This window comes from Atractosteus spatula, chromosome 14 (assembly GCF_055471065.1).
Source record: "Atractosteus spatula isolate fAtrSpa1 chromosome 14, fAtrSpa1.hap1, whole genome shotgun sequence".
NCBI lineage: Eukaryota > Metazoa > Chordata > Actinopteri > Semionotiformes > Lepisosteidae > Atractosteus > Atractosteus spatula.
The window spans coordinates 36,072,770-36,088,705 of record NC_142719.1 but is presented as its reverse complement, the minus strand read 5'-3'; the positions used below and the strand labels follow the sequence as shown (position 1 = coordinate 36,088,705).

At 36.2% G+C, this 15,936-nt stretch overlaps 1 protein-coding gene across 6 annotated transcripts in view; it reads left to right on the top strand.

Annotated features, from left to right (window-relative positions):
• Positions 1-15,092, top strand: part of rnf130 (ring finger protein 130) — a 63,159-nt gene extending 48,067 nt beyond the window's left edge. For 2 of the 6 annotated variants that reach the window (XM_088932187.1, XM_088932185.1), the window contains exons 7-10: positions 1,418-1,514; positions 2,475-2,679; positions 6,316-6,409; positions 9,159-9,321. In XM_088932187.1, coding sequence (XP_088788313.1) covers positions 1,418-1,514; positions 2,475-2,679; positions 6,316-6,409; positions 9,159-9,174 — 412 coding nt within the window. In that variant the 3' untranslated portion in view covers positions 9,175-9,321. Of the gene's footprint in view, positions 1-1,417; positions 1,515-2,474; positions 2,680-6,315; positions 6,410-9,158; positions 9,322-10,698 lie in introns of those variants that run through there. The other 4 variants (XM_088932191.1, XM_088932190.1, XM_088932188.1 and 1 more) reach the window with 2 other exon arrangements.
• Positions 15,093-15,936: the final 844 nt, after the last annotated feature.

Genomic DNA, 15,936 nt, shown 5'->3' with positions numbered 1-15,936 from the left:
TTGCAATGCTAATGAGGCAGCACTTCTCCAGGAGGTAGACTGGTTTTTGGGGTGTTTTTGGCATTTATCCCCTGTCATGCCTACATTGTGGGCCAAGGGAATGTGTAGATTTGTGTGTGCAGTTGCATCTTTTTCCCTTGCTTCTTTTGTTACCCCTCTGTAACGACTGCTTGCCTAGAGGTGACGTTTAAAGGAGAATTTGTTTTACAGGCACAGTCAGGCTTATATATCTCAGAAACCCTGTGTCTCCCTGGGTTCCTGCAAGATAAGATTAGGTTACCTACTAATGCTCTTGTGAGGTAGAAGTCAGTTTGAGTTTTCTAAGCGTGCCCAGCACAGGAAATCAAAGATTGTATTTTTCCAAGCAGCCCGTGCTGAATTATTTAAACATGAACTGCGTACGTAACAGCGCATCGCAGATTCACTATGTGTGTCAGTGTAAGAGGAGTAAGCTAGTTATGGACCACTGAGTACCAGAGATACATCTGGGGCTGACACTGACTACTGTCAGTCCCATTACAGTGAGCTAACTGGAGTAGGTCAGTGGGTAATAATTCCTGGGCTCAGAAACATGTGCTACCATACTGTGACCCTGTTTTGCATTGTAAATGGTTAATAAAAAAGAACATATGGATATATGTGATTCAGACAAATTACTAAACATTACTGAAGATGCTTGAAAATGGTTGCTTTGCTCTTAGGTTTAGAACAGGGGCTTAAACACCGTAAAATAAACTATGGCTTAGCATACTGTCACATCAGTCAGCCAAGTGCATGTATCTTTCAAAATGTAGATTATCAATATCCAATTAACATTAATTCATTTGCATACTGCAAAAATCAGTTCCACAACTGTAACAATAAGTAGCTTTTTTAAAATTATTTTATAAAATGTTATTTGACATGAAAGCAGATTAGGGTAAAACCATTATTTATTCTAGAATCTTACTGTGCAACAAAATCCTGCAAAAACAATCAGTTGACAAACATGAAATCAAGGAAAGAAAAAAAAACTGTCCTCGCTGTATGCAGACACATAACGTGTCTTTGATGACCGTTGCCCTAGAATTTGTTTGCAGTTGTTTTTATGTTATCCCTCTACAGTGCACTACATGATGTATTTCCATATTGGTTTACTTTTTCTGAAAGCTTTTTTAAATTTAAAAACTAAAATGTCTGGATGTTAAAATGTTAAGTTGCATTACAACAGAAAATTCAACTAGATGTTGTTCGTGATTGTCCGTCTGAAATAAAACAATAGTAGTACACTGTGGATCCAGAATGTGAAAATGAACTCTGTAGATAATCCACAGGGTGGATGATAGTGGTTTGACACAGTGGAATAAAAAGCAAAATCTGCTATTATGAGATGGGCCTTGACTGGTTCGTGCTCACTGTCTTTTGTTCTTTTTTTCAGGCATGTCTTCCATAAAATATGTGTGGACCCCTGGCTGAATGAGCACTGTACCTGCCCTATGTGCAAACTTAATATCCTGAAAGCTCTAGGAATAATGGTAAGCTGTGTATGTGAAGTGTTGTGTAGCACATAGGCCTAATGTTTCCAGAGTGTTCTGTTGCCATAAAATAAATCTAATGCTATTCACTGTTTGAGTTCTACTTTAAACTTTAAACATAGATGTCTCTAAAACTCTTCTACTAACCTGTAGAATAATAGGCCACATGATTTGTAATCACTCCCCCTGCAGCAGTAACTATCCTTGGTTTTAAGTAGCTTTTCTCCACAAGCACTTTTGTCCTTAAAATCCTTATTTAAAATTGTGGCTCACATAAATAGACAACAGCATTGTATGTAGTTAGGCCAGAAACCCTAGTTCTTTTAGTAAGGATTAATAACATATATTTATTGCTGTTTGATAAATGCATTTTATTCCTATAATACAAGAAAACAGTTTTAGAAAATGTTATAAGTCAACTGCAATCAAGTAAGCAGTGGGAAACTTGTGTTTCCAAGCGCAAATAAAGGAGGATATGTGACTGAGGTGACAGGGAAATGTAAAATCCAGTCTGCAAATTCTTTCATAACTCATCAAAAATTAATCTATAAAAATGTAAATAAATATTGTTGCTTAGACTTTAAGAATGTGCCAGGAGGTCCTATGAAACAGCCCTTGATACCAGCTTTGATGTTATGCAACTCGCCTTTGTGACAAAGGAAAACCTAGAAGCTACTGCCACCTTCTGGCAGAAACATTGATTGTATTTGCTATTTTTTTTCTTGCTGGTTGAAATGTTCTAGTAAGATAATTTGTAATTATAGTCAGGTATGAGTTTTAGTACTCTAGTACTCTTTAGTACTTGTGTTTATTGTATTTTTAACACTGTGTAATTTTCTGTCAGGCAAAGCTTTTCTGAAATGTAGCTTTCAGTGATTTTCAGACCAAAGGGCACTAGGATCAAGCATTAACATTTTTTGCTCATCTTAACCGTGTTTTGTTTGCCTGTTTGTTTTTTAGCCAAACCTGCCCTGTGTGGACAATGTGGCCTTTGATATGGACAGAATAGGTCGAGGTCAGGCTGCCAATCAGAGATCAGCCTTGGGGGATCTATCCAATGAGAACTCAATTAGCTTGGAACCACTGAGGCATTCTGGGACCTCCCAAATCCCATCAGAGGGGGAACTTACGCCACGCACGGGAGAGATCAACATTGCTGTTACTAGTAAGAGGTTTTCTCATGCAGTTGCCATACATGATTGCACCTGGAATGTGTGAAGCTGGAAAAGCTGCACTCTTATAAGCTTCTGCACAATAAAGCTATTAAGAACTGAAAAGTACTTTTACACAGTACTGTCATCCACTAAAGCTTACTGTTAGAATTGCTGTATTCACTGTGAACCTTCTTCTACTATTAATCAGATTACATTGTTTACTTTCAGATAACACACTTATTTGCAGGTCTTCAGTGCCAGATTTTATAGATTTTTTTTTTCCTCACCATAAAAACTCTCCTTGCAGCTGTCAAACAAGCTAGATGGGTCGAATGGCCTGCTGTCATTTCTCTTATGTTCTCAGGCCTTCATAAGCAGAACCTTTTAAATATTTAATGTCAGCGATATCACCACTGCACAGCCCGCAGTGGCTTCAACAGGTCTTACAAGCATTATTGCAGAGTGTGGGTTCAAGAACATTCTGTGAACTGGAACTAAAAGTGCTGAAAAAAAAACGGCTACCTTTGTTCTTAGACCTGCATTGTCTCCTTATCCAGTAATTGCAAAAGCACACGTGGCAATCTCTGTATGCAAACTGTGGGTTCCACTAGTGATTTATGGAGGCTTTCTAAGCATGTCAGCCTAACAGCTATCAACTATTAGCTATTCAGTTATTAGCTGAAAAGAGGAAGTCCAAGTGCTATTCAGGATTAACTGACCGGTGTATTGTTTGTGGTCTGCTCACATTAGGCTTTCTCTATAATAAGAGGGCAAATAAAAGTTTCTTTGCTTGAAGAAACAGTTAGGAAATATAAGTGGTGGGTGGGAGTTGGTTTTCACATACAGTACAATGTGTGATATCCAGGACTTTCACAGTCAGAGCTGCAAATCACAAGTGATATTAGTATAGAAGGAAAACAATTCATCCAGCAGTCAAAATTTCAAACCTTTCAATTTTTAAATAAATTCTTTGCTTTTGCCTGCTATAATAACCTGACCACACTAAGCCTTTTACTTATCACAGAGTCAAATCCGGTGTCTCCTGGGTATGTCTGCTTACTAACCTTGCAGTGGTTTTGCTTGCATTTGCTTTCCTTTTGTTCTTTTCTATCCCCTATAGCCTAATATTTTATGAGCCATATTTTTGGCATTTACTGGTAACTCTGAAATTATATAGATAGGCATGTTCTACAGACCTTTCTGTATCTTTTAAACCATGCAAAGTGTAGGGTTTATTTTTACATTAGATTTAAATCTAGGGCACATCATCTGCAATCAAAGATTAGACTACTATGTTTCCTAAAACCAGAAATCCAAAAAGGCTTAAGCCATGCAATACAGAGTTGTGTTTCTGAAGAGTTTGAGCAATGTAAGAAAATAAGCTTTTTAAACTGCTTTTTCAGAATATAGAGTCTCTTTGAGAGAGTTTTCACTTAGAAGAACTGGCTGTTAAAATTATTGATCTTCTGGTGGTGAGATTTTGCAGATAATTCAGAAGATAGAAACATCCTTCACATTGCATCTGGCTTATTAAAGATCCTATCTCCATAGTTGTATCTGTGTAGAAGACATTTTGAGTTTTTACAAGTAGCTAATACAGTAGTTTGGGGCCTTTTGTTAAAGAAGCAATGGTTATTTTTTTTTCACATTTTGTGAAATAGAAAGTTGAGATAACCTTAAAAATATAATAGATAAAAAAGTGTCCACAGACTTATGGGACATACTGGTTTTCTTGGCAACAACAGAAGTACTATTAATATGGTAGATTTGTTGTGAACTTGAATTTTGCACATGCCCAAATTGTTTTTTTTTATTTAATGTCACAATTTATTGATAAAATTCCACACAGCATAGACATGGATGTAGAGCTTTGCACTGTTGTTGTGCACTAATAAAACTACAGTAAATTTATTTTTGTTTCGCTTCACATTGCAGTGTTAGTATACCAGATTAGTATGTTTCAAAGTTAATTGCAAGAAGAAATATTTTAATTCAGTCCTCTATAATAAGAACAGTTTACGGGACACGTAAGTAAATTTATGTGATATGGATATGTACATTACACACTGGAAATGATGGAGAATTACCAAAACTGGCATGTCTACTTTCACCATCGGATACACTGTGGCATAACCTTGCCCCTCTAAGGAAAAACAGCACAATGTGTAGCAAACAATGTCCGGAATATCTCCCTCAGTCATTTGTTTACCTTCTTTCATCTGGAGGATGCTGCCAGTGTTGGCAGAATAAAACCCACTGCAAGGCAATCTGATTACTTCAATAGGCATAATGAAATTTGGTCTTTGAGAACATCTTTTCCGTCTCGGAATTAACGAGAATTTGATGTCTGCTCTCAGAGATTAGCTCACGAGCATTTTCACTAACTTCTGTAAACAACCTGTACAAATGGTAATAATAACAAGCCAACAGATAATCAGTGAAGGTCTCCAACACTTAATGTCTAAAAGAGAACCATTTCTCTCACCAAGGAAGCAAATAAACACATTTGTTCTGTCAGCTGAGAGGAAATAGAAGGAGGTCCTGATGCACCCAAGGAATATTTCCTGCATCATAGCCGATTTAAGATCAGGTTGTCACAAACAAAATTATAATTCTTTTAAATTTCACATGATATGAAACTTTTTCTTGGTGGAGAAAAAACAAGGATGTTTTTGCAGAGGGAGGATTGAGGTGTCAGAAGACATGGACACAGAGTTGTCAGATTCCATCAGAGATCAAACCCAGTACATTGTGACAGTTTCAAATAGTAGGGGATGAACATAAAAAAATTACAAATCATCATACTATAAGGTTATGAGAAGATCTCTCTTTTTCAATGCCTTTATTAAAAGAAGATGTGATACTGGTTGCCTGTTGTTCAAACATAAGTACGCCATGAGATTAACTTGATGAGAAAGAATATGAAACAAGCTTCAAAGTGTAGCATGAGACAGACTTAGGTCTAAGGTCATCTACACTTTTTCTGATACCGTGAACTGTAAAATCCATGTAATCTGTTTTTTGTGCTTCAAACCTCATCACAGATTTCCAAGAGTATGGTTTTAGACTGAAAGCTTATTGATCTTAATTGCAAACGCTGGTAAGACGTCAGAGATTCCTTCTGTCATAATACAGCAGTTTTTTTCCCTAAAAGGCTTAAGGCAATCCATCTGCTTCATGGAATTTGCCCATCAGGCTTTTCCACTCTGCTGTCCTTTCACTGTCATTAAAGAAAAATTAAAGGAAAAGCAAGCGTTCTAACTGAATTCTTTCTCTAAACAGTCTTAGCAAAGACAAGCTGTGTTTTACTCATTTACAGAATTATGTTCTAAAACAGTAGCTTTTGCATTAGAAATGGAGTGTGTCAAAAAAAACAAGACGGAAAAACATTTTTTTATGCACTTCTTCCAACAGGCAGTGGAGAAAAAGGCTGGCAGTTCCACTGTCCAGACTCACCAGCACTCTGTCAGCGTCTCTCCGTTTTCTTCCCCACGTGCTTCCATTTTTGTCCGTTTTTCCAGCTCTCTTCTGCTCGATGTGTTTTGAAATGAGCTTGAATGCCACACTCGCTCACTGTGCCGCAGGACTTCCAGGGCCTCACCTAGAGTTGCCCCTCCACAGTGATTTCCCCTTTCCTTTGTTGACAGAAGAATGGTTTATTATCGCCAGCTTCGGCCTTCTCAGCGCTCTCACCCTCTGCTACATGATCGTCAAGGCCACCGTTAGCTTGTCTTCATCTGAGTAAGTACCCTTCATCTCTCACTCCCTTTTCTCACTCTTCTAACCATGAAAGTGCAAGACAATGGCTTTTGTTGTATCTTTGGGTTTTTTTTGTGTTCATTGGTTACTGAGTGAAGTGCATCTAGAAGTGAATCTGCTTCCTCAGAAACCAAACCAGAAACTCCATGAGTTAAGGTGGAACTGGGCATCCTTATTAAACTAGATTTAATAAATTATTAATTTAAACTAATATATAATACATTTTTCAGTTTCATTTTAATCTTGGTATGAAACTAAGCCACTTTGTTAACAATCTTCTTACACCATTACACCATGCCTGAAAGCATGATCTCTAATCCTTTATTTATAATCAGGAGTAGGAGCGATAGTTTGGGCAGCATGGTACACAGTGGTTAGCATTGCTGCCTCGCAGTGCTGGGGCCCTGGGTTCAGTTCCAGACCCGGGGTGCTGTTTGCCCATTTTGTGTGTTCTCCCCATGTTTGTGTGGTTTTCCTCCAGTTACTCCGGTTTCTTCTCACAGTCCAAAAACATATTGGTACTTTATTTGGCTTCTGGGAAGATTGGCCATAGGTGTGAGCGTGTGAATGTCTGTGTTTGTCTTTGTGTGTTCCCTGCAATGGACTGGCATCCCCTCTAGAGTGTATCCTGCCCTGTACCCATTGCTTGCTGGGATAGGAGCCAGGTTCCCCACAACCCTGAATTGTAAGAAGTAATTAGAAATTGGGTGGATAGATGGTTGAAGTATGAATGACACTTCAGTGGCCAAAATAAGTAAACTCATGTATTGTATATCTTTGGTTTAAGTCCTTGGATGTACAATACTAAGGTTATATAGTGACTGGAAACTAACAAGGAGAAGAAAATTATTCTTTATACTTGTTAGGGAAGGATATTGCCGCACATAATTTCATTAAAGTACTTACAGTGAGAAAACCTTGTTTTCTGGGACTTAATAGCTTATAAGCACCTTGTGATGGTAGGTCTAATTTCTGTTGTCTGTATTTTCCTCTTCTTTTGTTGTTCCACATTAAATTATGTTTATACATATTGTGATTTATTTTTATATAATTTCTGCTGTTGGTTGGAAATAGACTGATGTGACTTGCAAATTAATTATAATCATCCCTAAACCTCCCTGCAAGAGAGTGTGCAGCCTGCAATTGTTCTCAGTTGCAGCCTTGGATATTTTGTTTGGTTTTTAATAAATTACATTAACTGGAATGATTGGTTTGAATGGCACACTGTTTGTGGAGATGAAACCACAATCATTCACCATGGCTTATAAAACAAGGTAGAATTTGGATTTCATAAAAAAATACATAAATTGCTCTGAGTAAAGAAAAGAGTACTTGGTGATACAGTGACATGGAAGGACATTATCTGGTACAGAGGACGTAATTAACCTTGTTGGACAAATTAAGCTCAATCAATCTCAGCCTGACTTTGATAAGGTTCTGTGCATTGACAGTTCACAAAGAGCCCCTGTGGATCTCATCCAAGAGTGGCTGCTTAATTAGGATGCCAACCAAGAGCTTCTTTTCAAGTAACAGAGCTATATATCACTTGCATAATATACTCTAATAATAGATATGTAATAAAGACTAAAGAGTCACAGTATCTTTAGGAAATTGTTAAAGGAGAAAGTGTTAAAAACTCATTTTAAATAACAAACTGTAAAACACAATAATGGTTAAATATCGACATCATTAAATATTAGAACTTTAAATTCTTTCAGCATTAAAGACTACAGAAGATATAATGTGTTAAAATTATGTACTGATGTACATACTTCAAAGCATTAGTCCGAACACTAATATTCAGGCTTAATTTAAAGACATTTGCTTTTGCACTTCATTTTTCCTTTTCATAGTCAAATCTCTGGACAAAGCATAGTAGCATTTCCTAATAGCATGAGGACAGATAATCTGGGGGGATCTCTGGGTCTTTGAAATAGGAAGTATAACCACTTTGGCATACAGGGTTTGCATTCCTCCTACCCCCTCATTCAACTGTGTGTGATAACTGACAGGACATGTCTTGTTTAAAAGGAAGCAAGGCTGGTCAGTGACTTCTCTTGAGTCAAAGGAATCACCCAGCTGTATTGTCCAGCAGGGATTATTTATCCGAGCTGTAGACAGGAGTAAAATGCTCTTGGGAGAGAAGTGGAGAATCCAAACATCTATTTCATCAATACTGTTTAATTTGTTTCCATTTCCACCACATCAGACTACCTTGATTAAATATCCTTTTACTCTAAGGACTATTTTACTTATATTCATGGGACCATTTTATATATACTGTGTATATATATATGTTGTTTTGAAGGATGTCAGGTTCTGGTCAGCACTTTTCTATGCAGACCTCCAAAATGCTGAAATTCGCAAAAAGGCAACTGTCTTACATAGATGTGCCTTATTCTGCTGTGACTGTGCAAAAACACTAAAGTGCAACTTGGTCAGATGTTATTGGGGGATTGATACAGAACCTCTGCAAGAGCTCTGAAAGTTCTACAATAGCATTCCTTCCTCTAATTGGTGAGATGACACACATTCAGGAGAAAATAAAAAAATCTTTGTTTTGCTAGGGATGGATACGTGTTAAATGCAGTATGTAATTTGCATAGTTCTCATATTCATGCTTCCATTATGTCTCCTTTCTATAAACACCTGAAAGAACTGGGATAATCTAATGTAAATCAGTAGAAGTCTGTTCTTTTTGTAAGACTTGGTTCTCTCTTATCTTTTACAGTGTCGAGTGGTATTGAAGAATCATCTTTTGGATGAAGTTTCTGCAATCAAGCTCCACTGTTTAGTTCTAGTTCAACCATATGTTTTTATAACACTTTTGTAAAGAGGGTAGTTTTTTAGTGAAAAATAATGCTTTTAAATATTAAATATTTTTAAAACCTCAACCGGGATTCCTTGTTTTATTATAAGTCTCCACTCTCTTTGGACAAAAGGTTTTTCTTAGTACCAGTTTGTGTATTTTTCAAATTAAACATCTCATTTGGGGTCTGCTTTATTATTATATTACAGTGTCCATTCTCTACATTAAAACAGAAAAACATGAATTATTACACAGATATTTGATTGAAGTTGTATATGAAATTGAAGGGTTTCAGGAAGGAAAGGGAGTGTTTGGCACAAATTAATGACTTGTGTGAAAAAGAATAAAGTAAAACTGTAAGAAGCAGGTGACAGGGCATGTGTTCTTGGGTGTCACAATATTAGTCAGAGAAGCTGGAAAATTACAGAATATGTGCCTCATCTTCTTGTATACCCTGAGAAAGGTAATTTTACTTATATATAAGCTTGCATTCTGTCGCAATCTCATCTCGCATTATAAAATGTTTAGGTTTGAAGACAGTTTTTCTGGTCAGTAATCTCTCTAGTTGCAGACCTCTGGGGAGTGAAGGCCAGTGGAGCTGTCTTTGAAACAGCTGCAGTATTAAAGGAATTATATTTTCATCTTGAGAGTCATCCTTTTACCACTACAGGGATTAGTTTTTATTAGCATAAAGTAAGAAGTTCAAGAAAGTGGGTGATTTCTTGAAGTGTGCAATAAACTCTTTCAAACAAGATGCGTTTGTGTTTGTGTACCAGTAGATGGCGCTCTTCTGCGCATGCTATAAAACTATAATTCAGTACAGTAGTGCTATACTACAGTTTCCTCATTGTAGTTACACTATATTTCAGTTCCTGCCTTTTGTCCATATGTTAAAATAATATGACAGAATATGAGTAGTAGGTTACAGAATAAAAGAATGGAAAAATGAATTACCTACAGTAAACACTGAACCTCAAGCTCGTCATGTGCAGGGCATTGCTGTAAATCCTGGCTTCTGAAAATACCACATGACTGCACTGTTTACATGCCTCCTCTCAACTTAAGAGAACTTTAGTTATTTCCTTCTTAAAACGTTTCTCTGTGACCAATTAGTTAAGCTGCAAGAACCACATCCATGACTAAGGTTTCACTTAACACGAACACTGCTTGTGAATTATGAGGAAGGTTCTGTATATTTTAGTGTTATCTTCACATAATAATGCCACAAAATTTATAATTCAGAATTAACCTACTGTGCTTCAACTGGTATAACAAAGAATCCTTTCCTCAATGTATTAAATGCATATTTATTATTTAATTATTAGCATGAAACAGTTGTATGCAACTTCTCTTCTGTTTTTTCTCTTCTGTTCTCTGTTATAAAACAGCAAGTGCTAATTCTTTCATTCCCTTGATATATGTATATGTGAGTATTTATCTTTTTCTTTTTCTCTCGCTTCAGGTGGTCATTTCTTCAACCGAAACTCATTGTCTCCTCGGAATGTGGTGTGTGAAATTGAGCTTCCGGATATCCAGACTTCTTTGGACCTGTACGATGAAAATAAATCCTGAGGTCTCTTCCATTCTGCAGGTTTCCCCCAATCCGGGATAGGCTTCAAAACCTCACAGCACAAAGAAAAACCCGGAACGTGGGGTTCTTCCCTATACCTTGTGAAAACAACATACTGTCATTACAGAATGTACTATACCTGTCGCGAAAGAAGAAAGGAATTATTCAGGTTTTCATTTATCATTGTTAGAATTATTCTTCCCAGCTAATTCTTTTTTCTGATGAAAGAGAATCCTTGATAGTGAACTGATGTCGTTATGGGAGTGTGGGAAGTACCTTGCTGTTTTAATTTTTTTTATTTCTTTTTTTTTTAAAAAAGAACAATATTTACTAAAGAATCATCTGCATTGCCTGGATTTTAAACCGAATTCCTCATAACCATGCGTTTAAGTATATTTAGATAATCCACAAGCATCTGTGATTATGATTAGCTGATTTTGTTTTCTCAAATACAAAACAGACCTTTGTCAGAACAAGAGGATCTTTTGAAAGAAAATGAGACTGCCTTGACACAGCTGACATTGTTGTGGGTATGCCAGTCATAAGCCAGACATACTGCATCAGAATACGCAGTCTCTGCTGCCAGCGTGGTTGCCCACCCTTAGCTGCCTGGCAAAGGAACTCCAGTCATCTCTCACAGCTTGTCTTCTGACTTGAGGCAGTTAAAGTGGTACTGGATTCAAAGACTTGGCTTATTGAACCTGAAAGATATTTAATTGAAGAGTGTTTTGCATTTCGCGCAACATGAATTTCTTTGGTGGATCAGTATGTCGTGGTATTTAACCTTTCCATGTGTCAAATAAGATAGTTGCCCAAAAGATTTTTTTAAACCCACATAATAACTTGGCCACTAATTTGTCTTGAATCTTCAAAACCTCTCAAGGGGGCTACCTGTGTGTGCAGTTTTATTTCACTTAGAAATGTCTAGGAGGTTTTTTGTTGTTCTTCCTTGCTTTGCATAAGGTATAGTTTTTATAGACGAGCTGTATATAATTCTCATTAATCAATTGTATGTCCCTGGTAGTCCCCTAACATTGCTTTTGAAATGCAATTTTAATAGTACAGAGTTCTAATAATTTTCAGTTACCAAAAAGCATGCTTTCTTACATGGCTGATATTTCAGTGACCAGGATGAAGACAATGGCACAGATAGGTCAGAGCAATCTAAAGGAAATAACCAATCAGTATTTACTAGACTAAACAGTATATACTGTAATGCCATGATATGTCAGTTCATTTTACTGTTTTTCATTACTGTATTGAGGTATTAAAGAGTCACATGGTTTATTCTTAGAAGGTACTGAAGGTAAATCGGGTAAAATAAATCAAGGGTACATAATTATTAATCTGAACAAGTAGAATTATCTGTCAATGTATACACAAGTTACATTTATGTGTGGTACTAGAAAAATCTACAAAAATGCCATATTGGTTTTTTTCAGCATTGAATATATTTATTATATCAGTGAATTGCCTCTGAGGCTAAGTTCAAGAACTATTGGAGTTTGCTTTTGAAGCAAGAATGTACTGTACAGTCTGGACTTCCAGAGTTGCGCAGACAAATTCATGATTTTCAGGTTTCAAAAAAAAAATCCTATTAACAAAACAACTCAGTGCCATAGCGTACAAAAAAACTACAATTGTTCCACAAAAAAATACAGTTAATATTCTATTACATTTTTGTTCTTAATATATGTGTTTAAAAAGAGGTATGTCATTTGCAGCAAAACTTTATCACACCTTCATAAAGTTATGCAGAACTTGGATTTTAAAGTGTCACCTTCTCGGTGTGTGGCTTTATGCACTACTAAACGTTATATGTTTAGGATACATACCTATTTGCTATTGCTAATGTGAAGCCAGGAAGTCCTTTACAAATAAAAGAGGATTTTGCATGCAATTGAGAATGTGGTGCTGACTTTATGGAACACTGAAAAGGGGTTATTCCTTTACTGGGCTACCCTTTAAAAGACATGAACGTATGCATCCCTTAGCCACTTATTCTGGAGGTGCTCTATCTCCCATAATTAACATTTTCTTCTTTGTGGTTCTGCTTTACCAGAAGATGTATTTAGAATGATGTAGCACAACTACATTCCTAAGAGATGTCCTCTTGGGGATTTACTTCAAAAGAAACCTAAGCTGCATATATTGTACTGAAAGAACGAGTTGGTTTTAAAAGTGAACTCCTCTCTAAATATCATTTTAACACTTCTGAACTGCACCTACAGTAAATTACTAAATATTAAAGGATGTATGCCAATGTGTTTTCCTAAGAACTGTGGGAAAATGGATTATACAAAGAATCAGACACTTCTGGAAGATTTTCAAGAGTGAAATCAGTAGTGGTCTTAGTGATAAAATAAGATCTTCCTCATTTTTACATAATGTGGCCAAGATACTGTATAAAAGAAGTAGCCTACAGTACTGTTACTACTAAATCATGTACAGTACAGGTACTATATGTATATGTACGTGTACATATTTAATCATGTACATGTAAAGCCAGAACAGTCCAGGGCTTTGTAAAGAGAATTAGGATGCGGAGAGCCTTCCTTTCACATACGAGAGAGTTTAAGTCCTCTTCAAAGATTTTAGCATTGTATACTGAAAAACATTGCAGCAAGGTTCAGGGCAATTTTAAAAGTGTCCAAATATGTTATGGAATTTCAGTGGGATTCACCGGCTAAATTGAGGTGTCTCTTTATAATGTTCCCCAATACAGATTATACTATTAAGCTTGTTCACATGCAAACCAAAGCATGTTGCTTAAAAAAGTACATATTACTATTCGTCTTGTGTCCTATTTGAAAACATTTACTGCAGATTTTCAATGCAATAAATGTATACAAAATAATTGCATTTGCTTTGTTTTTAAAAGTGATTTTTGAAAAAATATGTGCAAAAATAATTGATTTTCTGTCAAATATATGTGAATTAATGATGATTCTCCAAATTATTTGAACTGTATTTGGAAAGAAAAGTCCCATGTAGAGACTCTAAGAGGTTGTAAAGCGAAAAGAATACATAATTGATATAAATAAGTTTTGAAAAACTGATGAATTTGTGATGGCTGTAGCTGCTACTACAATTGGAATAGCAGTTGTTAATCACCCTCTTATGTTTTTATAAGCTTTTTTAAATTTGAATCCAGCTTCTATTTACCAGCCATATTTACAAGTCTTCTTTGTCTCATTGAACACTAAAGTTATCATTTCACCTGTCAGCCCAACCAGTGTGCATAATATTTCCTGGTTTGAATGTCACAATGGGTGTAGAGTTTTGTTTTTATATTATGATTATTATTCAGTTAAAATCCATCTGAAATGTTGATGTCTTTCAAATGCATTTTCTTAATAAAATGGAAGAACCTAGTGTAGAAAACAAAAATTTAAATTGGGGTCTCATTTTCTGATGTTTATTTTTGAAACATGTAACTACATCCCTTCTGCCTTTTCACTTGGAGATCCAAAATAGCATTCCTCTGCCTAAAGTGCAAGACTGACGACCGTAACCAGGTATAAAGTGGAGGACAGCTCTGCATTCCAATTACTATGATACTTTCAGCTTGGGGATATCAATGTGTTTTTGGTATCTTCTAAATAAATTCTTCCCTACGCATATGAACTCCTATGAGCTGACTATACTGGCTCTTGACAAGACATTATCCTGCTGTGGAACAAGCCAGTGAATGTTACTCAGTCATTAAAAGCTCCTAATTAGAAACCAGCAGTAACAACCTATGTTAAATTTGCAGAGATATATGGAGCCTCCATTGTAATTAATGATAATCTGCATCACAGAAGGTGTACCACACAAACTTTGTTTTTCTGCACTGTGGAAAAGGGGATTTCAGGTTCTTAGAGTATTGGCAGGAATTAATTAAATGTTTAATGCTGTAAGTGTAAGTACACAAAAATTCCTCTTTGGGACTTTGTGTCATTGTTGATTGCCACAAGACAAAGCTGATTCTTCTGTAAATTCTGCAGTATTCTTATTTGATCTCTGAATCCTCCACCATTGTTTCATAAACGCATGTTCATATGGTACGTGACAAGCAACGATGTGTGAGAAAGGTGATGTTAATGTTTAAGAAGAAGCTGGTTATTATCTTCATTTTATATGTGTCATAGATGTGAATGGCAAATATTGCTTCAGTCTTTTGGTCTTGCTCTATGGTTTCAGTCACTGTTTCACTGTGTGCCTTTGAATATAATTCCCTTTGTCTTTTCTCCTTCTGTCTCTCTTTGCAGTATTCAGACTTCAGATTAAAACATTTTGAAAAAGTTGCCTTTGTATTGCATTTTATTTTACTGCAAAATTAAGTCTTGTATGTTTCTCGTATGTGTGTGCGATACAAGTGCCTGCACATCAGTATCTTTGGACAGTGTGTGAGTTTTGTGTGTGTTTTGAGCAGCTGCACCTCATATTAGAAAGTTACAGACTCTTTATTAAATTGATCTCTTGTTATGTAACTACAATTTAATTCCACACCTCATCTTACAAACATACCTCTATATTTTTTACAAACATGTATCTATTTTATTTTTCTACACCAAAACTTAAAACACTAGTGACGTGTTCCTAGTTGAATACATTTTAAAAAGTGAGTAGTAAAAAAAAGTGCAAGATGTTTTTAATTATCACCACAAAAACTACTTTATACACATTCCTATTTCTAATGAAACCTAGAGACAGTGTGATACTTTGTACGAGTACGGTCCGTTTCTTCTGCCCCTGTTGTCAGTCAGTAATTGTTAATGATGTTCTGGTCATGGACACAAAATGGAAACAACTGGCATAGGTTGTCTATAATAATGACTGCAAGAGAACACCTCAGTGACTTTGAAAGAAAAGTGATTGTTGGAGTATGAATGGGTATCATCAACAAAAGGCAACAGTGGGAAGAAGCTCATACTCCAGGATGTCCAGGATGTTGTGATGCCTAGTGAATTAAATCGAAGTGCCAGGCAAAACTAGGTGACATCTGCAGATCAATTGACTGAAAATTTCAACCTGGGGCATGATTGTAGACCAATTTAACTACAATTGGTCCACCAAGAACTCCACACTGAGATACCATAGTCGGGTTACGGTGCATAAACCACTCGTCACCTGGCAATGCACATT